The following is a 16,936-nucleotide window of genomic DNA, read 5'->3' as shown; positions in this document are numbered from 1 at the left end:
CGAATCAAGGTATCTTGGCATAGAAAGTGTGCGGAGGAGATACTTCGCCACCAATCTGCAAGCTTGGCCGAAAACAGGCAAGCTTCACCAAGACTGAGTTCAGGCACAGTGAGAAGAGCCCACATTTCAAGGGGTTCATAGCCTTGTGACATGTGCATTGACACTCCATTCGATCAGGATGTGAGATATGAGGTATCTCCTTGCTTGCGCGAAGACATCCAACGCGTACCGGACCCACTTTTCTCACGTAATGACGAGGGTACGAGCGGGGTACGAGCGGGGTACGAGAGGTCTCATTGAAATCAATTACAGCCAAAACACCATAGAAATTATTTTGAAGAGACCTATGACTTCCCAATCAGTCCCTGGCCAGGCACTTAACGCCGCTGACCCTAGTAGTTATATCACAGAAGAAAATAGCCGCCGTGAGCAACCTGACGATTTCACCTGCAGACCCGTGTTCAGCCCGACCACACGCTGCGGCGCCTACTTCCTTCCTATGGAGATGCCCTCACGAGACCTAGAGGTCAAGTCACTGCCCCAGACGCCTCTAGAGCTTTTCCAGCTTTTCCTACCTTATTCCCTCGTTAAAAGCTGGGTCCGTTACACCAATTCCTGGGTTCAAAGCTTGCTCCAAAGTCGTCACTTGGGCCCGGCAAGCCGGCTGCGAGGCTGGTATGAGACCTCCGTTGCAGAGGTATACGTATGGCTTGCCATCCTGATTTATATAGGAATTCATAAGGAATCTACGATCCACCGCCATTGGGAGACTTCTTCGCTGGGGCATCAAGGCGCTGACCACAGTATACGCAAATACCTTACGTACGACCGCTTCCAGCTTCTTCAACGCCACATACGAGTCTTCAACCCGTTCAACATCGCCGATACACAGCTGCCGAAGGTATTCCAAGCCGTGGATGACTGGTCTGAGCACATACAACGTGTGTCTCTCGAGCTATGGACCCCAGGCACGAATATCGCTGTGGATGAGTGTATGACCCGCTTCACAGGGAGGTCATACGAGACAACGAAGGTCCCTAATAAACCTACGCCCTCGGCTTCAAGTCTTGGGTTGTGGCCCAAAAAGGCTTCTTCTTACGGTGGATTTGGCACCAGCCGAAGAAGAGATACGGACCAGTTGGTCTTCAGAAGAAGCCGCGCCGGCACCCAAGGAAGAAGAGCCAATTTCCTAGTCAGCTACGCAGTCAGAGACGAAGAGATCTATATACGCCTCTCAACCCGACTCAGAGCGTGGTCGTTGCCCTAGTTAATAAGCTGCCAAAAGCCAGATATCACGTCTTCATCGATAACCTCTTCTCATCTGCGAATCTCTTCACACATCTTCGCCGGCTAGGCCACGGGGCCACAGGCACAGCCCGCCGCAACTGTGGCATATTCAAGCCCTTCGTACAGCTCAAAGTTGATGACACTGCCGGCCGTAACCTTCTTCGGTTTGGCGAGCTTCGAATAGCCCCAACAGTTGATCACAAGGCAAGGTCTTGAGACTAATTTATGTGTGATTCCCTTACTAATTTGTCTCTTGGCTTGGCAGGTCAACCAAATCGCCTGGAAAGATAACGCCCTCGTGCTCTTCCTGACTTCCGTGTTCAAGGGAGACGAGCTTGTCAAGCGGAAGAGGAAGCGGCCGAACACGATGGAAGCTCGTGCACGGCCGATACAGCGTTTTTTTGGTGAGGAAGCTGTGAAGGAATTCGAGATTCCTTCTTTTGCTGCTACTTACAATGACGAAATGAATCATGTGGACCGAGGAGACCAACTGAGGGCATCGCTAGGTTATGATCACCGCATTCGTCGGGGCCCTTGGCAGGCTCTAGCCTGGACTTTCCTCCTTGACATTGCCCTCATCAACAGCTATCTTTTGCAGCTATACGGAAATCCAAGTTGGAAGAGATATAGGTCACAAGCGGCGTGGAGAAGCTGCCTTGTGGATGCCCTCATCGCAGCTTACAGTCCGGCCTATGAGGGAAGGAAGAGATATAGGTCCGGCAATGAAGATCTCAGTAACCCGGGCCATCAGCTTATCTATCGAGGCCGTACCAAATATATAGTCCCTGCCACGCCTGTCAGGGCCATCGCTGTGGTGTTGCGAGATCACAAGCTGCGGCGCGTGCCTTGGTGGAGACTGACGGGAATAGAGGCAAGAAGAAGGTGCCGAAATCAAGGTATGGCTGCGGGCTTTGCAATGTTCCTTTATGTAACTCGGCAAATTGCTTCGACTTCTATCACCATAGAAAATGAGTGGGAAAAGAAGTACCTTTCAACAGCTTCATTTTCATTGGATCAGACCCCTGCGGGGTACGCGTTGGATGTCTTCGCGCAAGCAAGGAGATGATATCACCAAATTGCCCCGTGCGTGCCTTCGCGGCTGTCGATCAATCGGTCCGCGGAGAACTATCCGGGAGGGCCCGCGCACCATGTAACCTTCATGATTGGTCCTAAACCCCCGGCCCTCAAGTTTGGCTCAGGAACTCACTCACCTTAGTTCAAGGTTAGATGTCAGAGAACACAGTTCCCGTTGGTTATACTCCGTTCAAAAGGCACAACCACCGTCCTGCCGTGTGCTTGGACGCAGGAGAAACTGCATGGCGGTAATTCCCGTCAGGCGTGGCACAGCATCCTCTCAATCCATTTGTAGAACCAGCACCGTGAGAAAAAATGGTAGAAACTTTTGAGGCTTGAGAGGTAATCAGTCGATCTTTCGGGGTCTCGGCATGCGTTGACTTTGGCCCTGTCTGGACTCAAATGAACCCCCATCTTCGTATGCGATTCTGCGCATCAACAAGCTCCTGTCTCAACCCACAAGATCAGCATCATGCCTTTCAAGTTGCTCGAGGTGGACACCGCCACTGACTTTGAAGTCATCGAGTGCCAATGGGCCGCATATGAGAATCCCTTTCAAAGTTTCTTCCGCCTCTTCTGTCCAGTTCATGGCGACGGCCCTACTGTCCGAGCAGAGTCACTTAAGGAATGTACAGCTCGCCAGCTAGACTGGTACAATTCGGATCCAACGAGCTACTGGGGGAAGGTCATTGATGACAACGGCAAGATTGTTGGCGCTTGTCTATGGAAGATCTGTCCAACCAACCCTTTCGAAAAGCACGATGGCTATTCTGAAGCCTATTGGTACCCGGAAGGAGAGACGCGGGAATATGTTAGCAAGTGTTTGGAGCAGTTCGACGCACCAAAACGCAAGATCGGGGCAAGACCGCAACTTTGTAAGTCAAGGCCCAAATATTCCTTTCGATCCTCTTTGTCATCAAGCTTCAATTGGTCGCTACTTAGTAATTTGGAAAGTTTGCTGATGGTGCAAGACCTTAATATCATCTATACACACCTAGCCTTCCAGCGTCAGGGCGTGGCAGACTTATAATGGACTGGGGTAAGCAGAAAGCTGACGAGATGGGCGTTGAGATGTGGCTGGATGCCACCGAGTATGGTGTACCTGTCTACAAGAAGCACGGATTCACTATTGTCAACATTAACCGACTGCAACCGACAAAGACAGCCCCTGGCGAGGTGTGGAGGAAGATTGACGAGGAGTTGCAACCCATGATCTTCTGGCAGATGTGGAGACCCGCTGGTGGCAGCTACGACGAGGGTAAAAGTGTAAAGCCGTGGGAGTGAGCCGCATTCGCAGATGACATACCAGACTATATCGCTCAAGCTATCTCTATTCCATTCGCGGCTTTCAATAACTATGAATTCTCTCCACCGTAATAAACATTAACCCCGAGAGAATAATATATACCGAATAGATGCGCCTTTCCCGCCTTGCTATAGAAAACCAAGTTTGGGTCATAACTCGAGCCCTAGTCGTCGCGGTGCATCACAACGCCTAGCATGGCCACAAAGTCGGTCTCGTTCGCAAAATTCTCTGTAGTGTAGACGTATTTGCTCAAAGGGTGTTCTGTCCTATTTTTCACCTTCCAGTCGATACTTGGGTTCCCAAAGGTGAATATTCTTAGCCTTTCCTTAATGATTCGTCTCTGATGGGAGCCTTTCGGAATCTTTGTTACCAGCGTCTGTAGCGCTAGGCGCAAGACCAGGCAAGCCTGAGAGTGCGCGATCATGACGATTTTGCCGGGGACCTTTCCAGCGGCGGGCCATAGAGCACCCCCTAAGCTCTTGCTCGAGGGCCTTCTGGGCAGCCTCGCAACTCTGTGTGCTTTCGATAAGAGTATTTGGCTCAGCGGCCCTGCGTTCGCCGCAACACTCGATAAAGTTCCAGAGGATTCCGTCACTTCTGTTGTATACTCCTGTGACTTCTCTGTTGAAGGTGTCACGGACCTTGTCGCACGACCGTTGAAACCAACAGAACTCGTTTGCAATGCCATTGATGAAGAACCATTTCCCATTTGATGAAGACGGCGGCCCTCCGTGAAGCGCTGAAATATACGTTGGTGATGGAGGGTTGACATTTGCATCAAAGTCGCTGCGTAGACTGGCGTTTAGTTGAACGTCGTCGAGCCTGTTTGGCATTTTGCCTCTGCCCATTTTCAGAATGGCAACAGTGGTCAAAGCTACTCTCTGTGCTTGGCAAACCACAGCGTTTCTGTTCTCCGGTAGCTGTAAGACGAGTCCATTGTATGGATTGTCCATGCCTGGGCACTCAGCATCTGGGGTTTTGGTCGCACCGTCAGTGGTCGGAAATCTACCCAAGACGCTCCCAGGTTTGACGAGGTCGTATAACCACTGGCCCAATTCGGGCAGATGGTTCAATATGAAGTTTAGGGAGGGCTTGTTGACGCCGTTGGTAAAGATAGCCCTCCAAATGAGCTGAGGCTTGTGTCATGGCTTCAATACCACGCAGTAACCCACCCGTCGTCCTTACCCACCTACCGTACAGCAAAAATAAAAATTCCCTATACAAAATGTTCACTTTCACTTGCACGGTGCTTGGCCAAAATTGAAGCTACTGCCATTGAATAATGTCTATTTTATTGAGACTTTTATTGCGTTTGATATTCCTACCTTGTTTTTTTGATCGCATAAGCGGTATGGTCGCATGACACATGTAAATTGTCTCAAAATGCCTCCCTCATCACCCAACCTCCCCAAAGCTTCGTCGAATTTCTATCTACGCTAGCCTTCCCTAATCGCATCGAAAATGCCTCAGACGTCTTATACAGAGAATGATATTATTGAAGCCATATTGGATGTCACAGATAATGGCCTCTCGCAGAACCAGGCCGCCCAGAAGCATGGAGAGCAGCCGCAGCCGCTTGAGGTGCGAGGTCGCCCACACGGCGAGCTGCGCCTTGCTCTCCTGTTCCGAGCCGGCTCGCACATTTGTCTCGATGCTGATGGCGATGGGTTGGTAGCGCAGAGGTGAAGTTGAGGAATGGTTGATGGAGTAGGGGTCGTTGGCTGTTGCGAGGCGGTTGTGGACGTCGCGGACGGTTGGGCCGCTGAGGGTGATGCAGAAGTCGACGAGCTTAGCCTGGAGGTCTACGCCGGAACGGTGCTTGCCGAGATACAGCTTATTGATGGTAGCCCGCGTCACATCCCAGTGCGAAAGGTTTTCGAATCTTTCGTTCTTTCTGGGAGGCAAGTCGACGTCGGATGGGCAGAAATGGGCACCTAACCTACAGGCGGTGCGGGCGACGGTCAAGTTTGCAACAGAGACGGGAAGACTGGGAGCGAATCGAGGGATATAACATATTAATCATCGAACCTAGAGATACTAACATCTAACAGCCTCAGGTTGACAGACCATACTTCAGCTGCTGAAGATAGGATGCTGGACACTTGGAGAAATCGGCCTTCAAGCAGGCCTGTCAAACAGAGTCAAGCGAGGCTGGAACAAAAAGAATCGGAGAGAGAAGTGGGGTTTTCTTTTGTGGTCAGGATCAAGACGGCGGAAGTGTAAATGGCATAGCGTATCTAGCGGCCCTATGAGATTAGCTCTCCCGGGCGTAAGCACCCCTATCGCCCACCGTACATGCGCCCATCGTCGTACCAGGTGGAGCTAAAGGACGGTTGCGGAAGGTTCTAGAATGGCAGCAGCACTTTCAAATAAGGCAGGCAGTCCTACTGACGACAACGACGTCTACTAGTCTTGATCAGCATAACAAGTTACCGCAGTATGGAGCGACAAAGCGTCTTTATCTTTGACCCTGGCACGTCAAATCCTGCCACTCTCTCTGTGAAACCACCTTTGGAGCATTGGGCGGTTGTGACGGTACCTACTCACAAGTTAAACCCCGCAAAGCTGCCCTCAAATTTGCGGAGTACGCTAGCTCCGGGTGGCATGCTACCTAAGCATCGGACCTGGAGCGGCGGAGTCTTGTTCACACTGCCTGAGGTCAGCGCAACGCAGGATGGAAACTGGCGGGCGCCTTGATGTTGACTGGAAAGGTCAGTATAGAGTGTCGAGGACAGAATTGGCGGGTGGAGCGGGTCAGGTTGAGGAACAATAGTGGTAGTGCCGGCGACGGCAGGATTGCGCACCAGAGTGGCCCCGCTGCGGAGGACGTGCTGCCGACGGCTGCGTTGGATGAAGGGGGATCAGACATGGTGGTTGAAGAGCGTGAGACCCTGACGCCAGCGTCGTTTAATCACCGTGGCAGGTGTCGCAAACTCGCACGGGTTCGCTCAGGAGTCAGAAGAGTAGGAGGCGGTGTGTGGTCGTGGGTCGGCATGAGCTACATCGAGCGACGTCGGTGGGCAGAATAAGGGCCGCAATCGTTGTGCCACTAGCGCAAAAGGGAGACTGTTGTATTATTATTTCAGAGGATTCAAGCTTGGCAACTCCAGAAAGCTTTACATTCAGGTTCGAATCTTTGCCGTCTGACATGTTTGAAGTAGTGTAAAAGTGTTGATGTTGTTGGCTTGTTTTCAATAGAGGCAAAACAAGAAGTCCAGGACGTGCTTCATAGTACCCACCTGCCGGTCATACCCACCTGCCGGTCATACCCACCTACCGGTCAAAACCTTCCTTTATTGGTGACCTCACGCAGTCAAGAGGGACAGAGTGTGTGTAGTTTGGCCGCAACCGGTCACCTGTCACTACGGTCTTATGCGTAAGCGTATTAGACCGCAGCGTCAGAGAGGGCCCAAATGACCCGGGCCAAACTAGGATGGTGGAGGGGACGGTGGTTGAACCAGAGACAGCGGCGCCGGCGAGCCCGTCTGGAACTGGTGGTTGAGCTGATACAAGACTGACGCGTTCGTCGTGAAATAAACTCTGAATGCCTCCGAGGTCCATCTCCCGAGCATCTGAATCTGGTCGTTGAGAATCCCACTATCGTGCGCATGTTGCGCTGCACCTTTCCGAAAGCTGTGGCCTGAGTACCCGTCCGTTTGTAACCCAAGAGTTCTCAGTTTGGTAGAGAGGGTAGATAGGGAGTTGCTGCGACTGAATGGTCTTCTGTGGAAGGAGAATAACGGGGCGTCGTGCTCCTTGGGGTCGAGGAGCAGCAGCTTTTGTAGCGCGTCGACTGGGCATGCTCCGTCTCCTGTTCTCGCGAGGATGATCTGCACTCCTTCGTGGCGGCGGTCCGTCTTACTCCTCTTGAGTGTGAGTTGAGCATGGTCGGACGAAGACGAGAATCTGATGTCTGAGCGCGTCAGTTTCGTTGCTAAGAAGATGGAAGGTGTACCAAGGTCTTCTCTCTTGTATGTGAATTCTCCGACGCGGAGGAATCCAGCAAATGCCACCCGGCAGGCGGCTGCGAAGTTCAGATCATCCCTGAGGTCAACGGTCATCTGCGAGGGCTGTAGCGGAAGTGTGTCTAAGCCCGCGGATAGCGCTGTGATGGCCTCACGCGAAATCGGCTTTCTGACTCGTACTTTGGCCGTTGGGCTGAGTCTTCTCGCGCCGTCGATGAGGCGGCGGAAGTGCCTATTATAAAAGAGTTTATCATCAAGAAAGTTATCAATGTGGTAGGCCCGGAGGGCGGCTAAGTCTGCCAGGGCCGTGTCTGGCTTGACTGATTTCTGGCCGGAATTGCCAAGGAGTCGTGAGGTTAGCCACAAGATCAGTGAGTGCCTCGAAGCTGGCCACGCTGGCAAGTTTTGCAGCGCGCAGTGCCTCTCGTAGTTGCGCTGGGCAGAGAGGTACACGGAGCGCGTGTTGGCGCCGAGCCCGTTCCAGAGCAGCTTCAGGTGGCCTGCGTTGAGCTGATGAGCTCGTGAGGAGAACCACGCGGGCGGTTCAATACCGAGAGGTCCTGCCAGTGAGGGCAAATGTTAGCAATCTGTTGAAGGTTATTACGCGAGAGCGCGTCTGCTAATGTGTTTTCCCCGGAGGGCAGCCAATGTGGCACGATTTGGATGTCCCTCGCCGCGGCTAGGATAAGCAGGCTCTTCAGAGGTGCATTGGGCGGACCATGAAGGAAGCCTTTACTTAGTCCTGTGTGCGCTGTAGAGCTGTCCGTGTGGACCACGAGGGTGTGATGAAGTCAATGTTGGCTGAAGAGTAGGAAGCCTTGTAGGATGGCGTCTACTTCGTTGGTGTTGATGTGCGCATGTGCGTCTTGAGCAAGGGCCAATGTGGCAGCATTGCTTGCATGAAGCTGGTGGCAATGGGCCAGCCAGCAGTCCGATGTGGACTTGGAAGAAAAGAAGAAGAGCCCCTGGTCTGTGGTGGAGGCATCTGTGTATAGATGCGTGATGTGGCGGCGGCAGGGGTCGATTAGGAGTACGCCGTTGAAGAGAGACAAGGAGTCCCTCCACCATTTCAAATCGTCACGTACCTCGTAGGGGATACGGCGGCGCGCGCTCTTCCCACGTGGGAAGGCGGCTTGGAAGGTGTATAGGGCCTGTAGCCTTGTTCTTCCTAGCCGGACGACTCTTGAGCAGAAGGCTAGTAAGCCTGTAAGACTCTCGGTTTGCTTGAGGCTGAGACTCGCTGCGTTCAGGGCAGCTGCGGCGTCCAATGTGGCGCGGCACAACTTCTCTGGTGGCAGGCGAGCTTCCATCGCAATGGAGTCGATTTGGATACCTAGGACCGCGACGCATGTCCCTTGCTCGTCCTTTTTGGTGTTGCGAGGGATGCCTAGGCGGTCGGTTACGATGTTGTAGACCTCGTCGAAGGCACCCGCAGGGTCGGACACTGAGGGCGATCTTGTGATGGCGATGAAGTCGTCTAGGTAATGGTTCATGTAGAATGCAGGGAGGAGGCACTGGAGTATCCAGTGGAGAGCCTCCGCAAAGAGGTTGAATAGAAATGGGGCTGTTGCCAGGCCAAATGGGAGGCAGCACTCGACGTAGGTGGAATCGTTCCACCGAAAGGCTAGGAGGTGCTGGTTATCCTCAGCAACGGGGACTATTCGGAAAGCGTCCTTGATGTCCCTTTTGATGATTGTGCAGCCTGGGCCGGCCTGCACAACCTGGTCGTATATATCGTCGATATTCATATACTCGATGGTTGACCAGCTGTCTGGTATACCCTGGTTGACGCCTCGGTCAGGGGGCCATGATAGGTCGTGGATGCGGCGCCATCCCCCATCCTGTTTAGGAACTAACCCAAGCGGCGAGATGAAGGAAGGTTCAGAGGTCAATCTAACCCGACAGAGCCTAAGATCCTCTGCTAATTTTTCCGTGATAATGTTGGGTTCGTGTATGTGGTGGTTGGTGGAATGGTAAGACTGCCTCTTGCCTCTGTAGCCTATCTGGACACCGTGCGTTAGGATGCCCACGAGGGTGGGCCCGAGGTTTCCGGGATAGTAGCGGAGGAAGTTGCTCCAGCTTTGTGTGTGTAGTGGTGAAGGAGAGAACTCTAGTTTCGGGAGTTCTGGGTTGAAGACGGGGTACTGGGTGGCTGTGTTAGGCCTCGCCGGTTGACCACACGGTATCGCGCCTGTCGCTGGTAGGTAGGAGGCTACCCCGTTGTTTTCGCTAGGGCCTCTCCTCACCGCTCGGTTGGCTTGCTATTTCTTCTTGCGGCAGGACGAGGCACCGTGGTCGCCTAAACCGCATACCGTGCACTCGTGACGTCTCTTGCAGCCTTCCCAGAGGCACCCTGTTGTGTTGAACTTGCCGCAAACCTCTGTCTCATTGTTTGAAGATCTGGCCCGTCTCGCCTGTCGGGGTCGGGCTCCTGGGGAATGCGGTGGTGACTTGGCTGGCAGGGTGAGGTTGTGGCGGAGGTATTTCTCGCGGAATTGGGCCGTGACCAGGTAGCTATCCGTCGACAGCTCTCCCTTATCCAGTATATATTGATGAAAGTTAAGAGCAAGCGGGAGTACCGCTTCCGACCAGTGATAGGTCTGAGCAAAGTCCAGGATCTGCCTCATGAACATGAGCATGTTGGGGACCGCCTTAGGGTACTTGTCGCCGAAGAGGTATCCTATGGCTGCCAGGTAGGTGAGGAAGCAGCCGGTCCATATTTGGGGGTTGGGGCCCCAGTCCTTGAGCGATGGCGCTGTCTTCTTGAAGCCTACTGCCCCTCCTGACTCGGTCATCTTGAAGACCCTGTCTTCCTGATCTAGATCGGTGACCGATTTTTCTTTAAGGCGTATGAGTTCGGTTGCCTTCAGCTTCCTCTCGAAGATGCGAGTAAGGAGGGCGGCGGAGACACCCGGGAACATGTCGATGAGTGGTTTCACTTCAGGGGTGGCTCACGGTATTCCTCTTGGTTATCCTCGTCGATTTGCAGGTCCCCCTGAGGCCTCCTCCGGCGGAGGTCGGTCTCGGCTATATCTAATTCCAGACGCCTGGCCCTGTCCCGCTGTATTTGACCTAGCCAGCTGGCGCGGTCTGCGGCGCTCATGGTCTCCCAGATGTGGGGTGGAGGCCATGCGGAGTCCTGTGGGGCGGGCGCGACGGTGATGGACTCGCTGGAGGGCGTCATCGTACAGCGGGGGGAGGGGGCGGAAAGGGGGGTACATGCAGCCTTGTTAGTGCTATAGTTGCGAGAGAATGACTTGGAGACTGAAAGTCGAGTCTTGACTGCGTGAGAGATGACGAGACACCTGCCGAGGCGAGCAATTGACTCCCCGTGAGGCAGTTGCAGGAGGGAAGAAAGCCCCTCAGTGAACCTTCCGAGCCAGGAAGTCCATTGTGCAGTGTGGTCGTCACGTGAGGCAACCCCAATAAAACTTTACCTCAGCGAGCTCAGACCATTTCCAAGAGGAGTCTAGCTATATTAGGATTAGCGCGAAGTGTCACGTTACTTTTACGACTCCTCGAGCAAATAGTCTGAGGATTGTGTCAATTGCGCCCACTGACTGTTCGATAATTTGTACGTGTTTTTTACGATTTTGGAAAACCACAACATTTTATTTCCCTTGATAACTGCACCAAAACACACTGTACTTGCCCTCAATTTCACTGGGCTCTGCAAAAAGGTATAATTTATCTAGAAATCGATTTTTTTTACATCTCGCATGCCTGTATCCTGAGGAAAACGCTGATTTGTGATGAGCAAGACCGAAGTAGAATCGTTACTCGACCACTGTTCTCGCTTTCCAGGGCTAGAGAAGTCCATAGATACGCGATGCGGCATCAGTGAGACGCTCTCTGATGCAATATAAACCTTTACTTGGTCCGGACTTACGCCTCTCCAGCGTTTATGAGCAGTGTTCTGCTCGCATTCTCCATGCGCAACAGGTCGAGCATTCGAAGACAGCGTCGAGGGGCCACAGATAACACAAGACGTTTCGTTCAGGATGCCGAAGAGGCCGCGAGTATGCTGGCTATACAAGACCTGGTTGAGAAGGCAAGGCATGCGCCGGAGGAAGTGCAGAAGGGCATTATCCGCGCGGGCTTGCAGCGCCATCTGTATCCATTCGTGCCTCGTCCGAAGCAGGTCGATTCAATATGGCATTTGGTATTCAAGAAAGAGGATCTACTCCTTATGGCCAAGACATCTTTCGGCAAGAGCATCATATTCCAGGCAGCACCGTTATTTTGCCGCGGCGGCATCGGGATAATCATCATCCCTTTAGATCGAATTGGACAGGAGCAGTGCATCAAGATCCAAAGGCTTCCTGGGGCGAGATGCGTGTTTATCAATGCTATGACGGACAAGACTGATGCATTGGCCCAAGATATTGAGACGGGTGTGTATACTCATCTCATCATGGGCCCAGAGATCGCAGCTGGTTGGTTTCGGCCAATAGCAAGCAGCCCATCCTTCAAAAGGCGCGTCTCGGTCGTGGTTGTTGATGAGCTACATTTGGTGGCCCTCTGGGGAAGTAGCATCCGTCCACAGTACGCACAACTCTCTCTCCTTCGACGAAGGTTAGGAGCGCGTATTCCTTGGTTTGGCTGTTCTGCCACACTGGACCAGGCGACCTTGGATATTGCGAGGAGAATGACAGGCTTCCAAGCCAGCTGCGAGTTTTTCCGAACTTCTGTCGACAGGCCAGAGATAAAGCTAATCGTGGAGACGATCGAGCCACGGACAACAAGGAAATTCACTAGTCTCTTCTTTGTTCTGCAAGATGCCATGACGAATGGTTCGCCAACGCCAGAGAAAATTCCGAAAACGGTCATTTTCATAGACTCTCGACGTGATATCCAAAGGTGTGCTGAATCTTTGCGCTCGTGGCTGCGCAGACTGTCGGCAGAGACCATAATAGACCGCGACTGCAGACAGATCATTCAGGTCTACCACTCACACACTGCTCTGAACGATAAGAATTCCCTGTAGGACGAATTCACCAAGGTGGATTCAAAGATTCGAATTATGGTGGCAACAGAATCATTGGGAACGGGGGTGGATCTCTCAGATGTCATACGAGTTGTCCAATATGGCTTCCCTCTAGAACGGCTCTTGTGCGTCCTTATCCAACGGTTTGGTCGAGCAGCTAGAATGAGCGGCATCAAGGGAGAGGCTATTTTCCTGGTGGAATGCTGGGCTGTAGGAGACAGTATTGCATCGACAAGAGCGGTAATGTTTCCCAGCAGTCAGACGCCGTCGACTTTGAGTCGGCTTTCCGCAACGGTCGGTTTAGCCCAGTCGTGCTCTGCTGAACCAATGGCAGGCAGTGACATTCCAGACGATGAATCGGATGTTGCTGCAGACGCCATTAACTGTGATCTGCCAGAAGAGCAGCGCAGACGCAAGACAAACAGAGAACGCCGAAGAGACTTATACAATGACTGCCCGGCGCTGTTCAATTTTGTCAATCGATCCACCTGCCTACGCCGAATTCTGATGGATTGGCTGCAAGAGAGCCTGTCAGACCCGGCGTCCAAGTCACCTTCTCCAGGACCGGACGAGTGTTGCAATGTTTGCAATCCTTCCCTAATGCGAACGGTGCCCTTCCCATGGGATATTGCTCCCAGTCTTCGGAAGCCCCACGCTGGAACAGCGTCAGGTGCATTTTATGACCGACTAGTCCTCTGGGGAGACAACGTTGTAAATTCGACACATCAGATGTCGAAGCCTGAACTTTCCGTGAAGCTGTTCACCCAGAAGAGCGAGTGGATATCATTATCGACGGAATATGCTTTCATACGCACAGCCGCTGAGTTGGAAGAGTTTGTGAAATCGAATTGGTTGAGAGATCATTTTGATGACCTCTTTAAAGAGTTCAGTGATATTAAGTCGTATGTGATGAGGAACTGGCCGGGAGGTAGCAGGCTAGGAACTGCGGCTGCAGCTCGAGTACCCGTTCGACAAGAATCATCGGAAGGAGGAGTTCGTCTCATGCCTGAGCAGCAAGTATCTCGAAAGAGAAAAGCGTCGGTCTCGATCGAAGCAGAGACTGAGAAGGCTCTTGACCAGGAACAGAGAGCATCATTTTTGCAAGAGCGAGAAGAGTACGCTTCCTCGCTTGAGCGAATCATTGCCAAGGCAAGAGAGAGCGCAGCCTCGTGCTCCCCTTATCCATCTACCCCCGCGGTGTCCCAAGGACCAGAAAACTCATCATTCACATCTTTGGGCGAGTCGATAACATCGACAAACGTGGGTTATTCCTCTACCACGTCCAGTGGTTTCGAAGCCAGTGGGAACGAGATGCCGGGCACCACTGAGGGTGATCAATTGTCGAAATGTCCCACGTCAAGTCGAGGGGGAGGAGAATTGACAAAGCGGGTTGCCCTCGGCGTTCTGGACTCTAATACAAGACGAAGTCCTCGCAGTAAGAAAGGGAAGAATAGGCGCTTTGACCACAGCGAATGGGTCTTGTAGGTTGGTTACTCAGACTCGATATCTGAAGGTAGACCCCATTCATGGGTATCATCTCTGTCCTCCAACGGCTTGTGAAGCATGTTAGCACGAGACTAGATACTTCATGGGTATGTACATACCAATATGGCCATCGTGTCGCTATTGGGGTCCAAATCAGCCGTGGCTCCTCTCCTTTCATTTGGTGGCACTATTATCCGATCTTCATCTCTCATGACTTTTGCATTGAACACCGCCAGCTTTTTGGTCGCTACTCTTTCGAGCCCGATCGAGTGTATGTCTGGCGCTTGATGTCTTGCCTTCCTGCCGCCGCCATAAAATATAATCGAGTCGCACGCCAACTCAAATGCCAGTGTATGAATATCATCCACGGGAGATGGAACGGAATGTTTGGAGTTGTCCTTCCGGGCAAACGCTTTCTCTATCGCCTTGCGTAGGCAAACAGTATACTCTGCTGTCAATGACGTAGTCTTGAACAGAGCATCCAATCCAAAAGTCGACGTTCGACGCGCCCAAAGTTCTCTCTTCAGCTCCAGGTTCAGATATTCAAGACTACGATCGACTTCTTGCCAGGTGTCCTGACGACCATGTGGATTGACGAGACTATTCGAGAGTATCGCTCGCCGAAGCTCCTGATCACAAGCTTTGGTGCTGATGAGCCGCTTTAGGTAGAGCATCTCGAATGCGTAGTTTGACTGTCCGGTTCCCTCGAAGTAAAAGCAGCAAACGCCAATGACTCGATCTATGAGTCCTATGTCGCCGTTCTTGATGCCGTACTTCAAGGTCTTGTAGACAATCATCTGCTGAAGATATCGAGCATGACTGAGGAATTCCTCATCAACTGTGTTGTTGGCGTACTTCTCCTTGGATGGTCGCCAGGCTTGCGGTTCAAAGGCCGATTTGCGAATGTCTCTCACTACCTCCATGAATCCTTTGGCGTGCATCTTCTGAATGGCATTGTCGACCTCCTCTTGCTCTGAGGTATCGATGCCGCGCTGCTCGAGGCGGGTATAGAGTAGTCCAACGACCCGGGCGTCGAAACTATGAAGTACTAGCTCTTCCAGAACCTGAAAGGCTGCACGGTCCGATGGTATATTCTTCCGTCCCCAGAAGTTGACGTTGTGATAGAGGGTTGAAGGATCTTGCTGTTCCATATTGCCATAATGCGTCTTTTGCATGAGCCAGAGGAAATTCATGCGCAGGTGAAAGAGAGCCGCGACTCCGATCAGCCAGTCTTTTCTGTCGTACGCTGCAGATGCGTCCACTTGTTCAGCCTGAATGGATCGGATGAGTGAAGAGGTCTTCTGATCTCCAAACGCTAAAAATAGACGATTGTCGAATTCTGTGTTATCCAGTTGGAACTGGTGCTTGTAGATGCTCTCCACAACCTCGTAGGAGCCCTCTAGAGTACCTTCGTTGAAGAGGATTGGACCAAGTGTTTTGCTGTCCGTCTTTCGAAGCTCGAGCAACTCGACTGTTGGCATGGCGGGGAAAGGGTTGTCAGACTTAGCGAAGATAGATTTGACCGATTTTGGATATGCCGTTCGAATTGCCTCGGCGATGAAGTAGGTATCAATCTCGGCGGCGGTCTCGTCGTATAGTGCTGCACCAGGAGAGTATAGTAGGTCTTCTATTGTAAGTGGAACCTCGCGGTGCAGCATCGACTTCCTCAATCCACCTGGGGGGATGTCGACGCCTCTGAATACTTTGCCCGTTGTCACAGAGCGCATTTCTGCATGGTTTGAAATGAGTTGGTGCTTGACACCTTCCCGATAGTCGAAGTTGTCATACACAACACAGGCATCCAGCTGTTGGCCATACCGACGGACTGTCCCCTACCAGCAATCAGTCGACGTCCATACTAAGAGATAGTGAGGATGCCTTTGCTTGTTCTGCCACGGTTTCAAGATGCTTGTGGATCCCCTTATATCCTTCACAAAGCCCGAACTGGTGAAGAAGATCCAGGACACGCCGTTTGACGCCATTGGAGTAAAGAAAGGCACCAAATACGCGAGGAAATCTGTTGCTTCCCTCCGAGGCTCGAGAATAGCAGAGAATAGACGTGATTATCGCAGTCCTGTGGTTGAACTTTGAAGGATCTCGCGGCGGTCGATCCTTTCTTTGTATCTTAGGCGCCATGAGACCGTCGAGCAGTCCACACAGAAGAGGAGCACGGGTGTGGACCTGCTCATACATCTGCCCGAACTGCATGCCACCAAGTATGCGCTCGTAGTCCTCTGGTTGCTGGTCATCTTGAGACTGCCGCTCCCGGCTAATACTAGTCTGTGATGACTCCTCTTGTGGATCGTTGATTCGGTAGGTGCCAAACATATCTCCAGCCTCCTCCAGCGCTTTCATTTCCTTCCTTAGCGATTTGACTGTAACAACTTCGGCAGCACCAGATGCTGGGTGCTCTCGCAGTGCATCTACGACCTGTGGCTGGCCATAGATAGCCTCTGCAAGCCGTTTGGCGCGCGTGGCGGGTCGATCGCCATAGCCATCATCGCCTTGGGTCGTCACGTATACTCGGATGAACTCGGCAAGCGTCAAGTGGTGTGTTTTGGACATGTATTTGCATACATCGCTCACTCGCTTTTCTGCCGTCCACACTCGAGATCTAACGCGTCTACGACGGCGATGGGCCACGGTGGAAGCAGCAATTCGTGGCTGTTCTTGTCTGCCATCAGGGGTCCTCGGGTTTAGCCGTTCGCTCCGCCGAGAGGAGGTTTGAGTCGACATCGTTAAGATTTGACTGGGCTGTTAAAAAATGGCAGAGGTTTCGATTGAACTTATAAATTATCCTGCGCGACGGCTGGTTGTGGAGGAAAACGAGGT

The 16,936-nt window shown here is 52.3% G+C and overlaps 8 protein-coding genes across 8 annotated transcripts; 3 read left to right on the top strand and 5 right to left on the bottom strand.

The window, feature by feature from the left end:
• Positions 1-250: 250 nt before the first annotated feature.
• Positions 251-1,267, top strand: MRS44_017833 (uncharacterized protein; the record flags this gene model as incomplete). Its single annotated transcript, XM_065615727.1, has 1 exon — positions 251-1,267. The coding sequence occupies one exon, from the start codon at positions 251-253 to the stop codon at positions 1,265-1,267; it is 1,017 nt and encodes a 338-aa protein (XP_065471799.1).
• A 1,566-nt stretch (positions 1,268-2,833) lies between these two features.
• On the top strand, positions 2,834-3,645 carry MRS44_017832 (uncharacterized protein; the record flags this gene model as incomplete). The annotated part of the gene is made up of 2 exons (XM_065615726.1): positions 2,834-3,236; positions 3,368-3,645. 2 exons carry the CDS (start codon positions 2,834-2,836, stop codon positions 3,643-3,645), a joined length of 681 nt encoding a protein of 226 aa, XP_065471798.1.
• Positions 3,646-3,993: 348 nt separating this feature from the next.
• Positions 3,994-6,536, bottom strand: MRS44_017831 (uncharacterized protein; the record flags this gene model as incomplete). Its single annotated transcript, XM_065615725.1, has 4 exons — positions 3,994-4,797; positions 5,207-5,654; positions 6,215-6,370; positions 6,472-6,536. The coding sequence occupies 4 exons, from the start codon at positions 6,534-6,536 to the stop codon at positions 3,994-3,996; spliced, it is 1,473 nt and encodes a 490-aa protein (XP_065471797.1).
• Positions 6,537-7,095: 559 nt separating this feature from the next.
• On the bottom strand, positions 7,096-10,553 carry MRS44_017830 (uncharacterized protein; the record flags this gene model as incomplete). Its single annotated transcript, XM_065615724.1, has 3 exons — positions 7,096-8,142; positions 8,469-9,776; positions 9,945-10,553. The coding sequence occupies 3 exons, from the start codon at positions 10,551-10,553 to the stop codon at positions 7,096-7,098; spliced, it is 2,964 nt and encodes a 987-aa protein (XP_065471796.1).
• A 14-nt stretch (positions 10,554-10,567) lies between these two features.
• On the bottom strand, positions 10,568-10,816 carry MRS44_017829 (uncharacterized protein; the record flags this gene model as incomplete). Its single annotated transcript, XM_065615723.1, has 1 exon — positions 10,568-10,816. One exon carries the CDS (start codon positions 10,814-10,816, stop codon positions 10,568-10,570), a length of 249 nt encoding a protein of 82 aa, XP_065471795.1.
• Positions 10,817-11,563: 747 nt separating this feature from the next.
• Positions 11,564-14,104, top strand: MRS44_017828 (uncharacterized protein; the record flags this gene model as incomplete). Its single annotated transcript, XM_065615722.1, has 2 exons — positions 11,564-12,574; positions 12,620-14,104. The coding sequence occupies 2 exons, from the start codon at positions 11,564-11,566 to the stop codon at positions 14,102-14,104; spliced, it is 2,496 nt and encodes an 831-aa protein (XP_065471794.1).
• A 101-nt stretch (positions 14,105-14,205) lies between these two features.
• Positions 14,206-15,831, bottom strand: MRS44_017827 (uncharacterized protein; the record flags this gene model as incomplete). Its single annotated transcript, XM_065615721.1, has 1 exon — positions 14,206-15,831. The coding sequence occupies one exon, from the start codon at positions 15,829-15,831 to the stop codon at positions 14,206-14,208; it is 1,626 nt and encodes a 541-aa protein (XP_065471793.1).
• Positions 15,832-15,946: 115 nt separating this feature from the next.
• MRS44_017826 (uncharacterized protein) lies at positions 15,947-16,840 on the bottom strand (the record flags this gene model as incomplete). The annotated part of the gene is made up of 1 exon (XM_065615720.1): positions 15,947-16,840. The coding sequence occupies one exon, from the start codon at positions 16,838-16,840 to the stop codon at positions 15,947-15,949; it is 894 nt and encodes a 297-aa protein (XP_065471792.1).
• Positions 16,841-16,936: the final 96 nt, after the last annotated feature.

The sequence above is a fragment of the Fusarium solani genome (genome assembly GCF_023522795.1).
Source record: "Fusarium solani strain SB1 chromosome Unknown bctg00000014, whole genome shotgun sequence".
NCBI classification, from domain to species: domain Eukaryota; kingdom Fungi; phylum Ascomycota; class Sordariomycetes; order Hypocreales; family Nectriaceae; genus Fusarium; species Fusarium solani.
The sequence above is the reverse complement of the archived record's forward strand: the minus strand, read 5'-3'. Positions and strand labels throughout refer to the sequence as shown.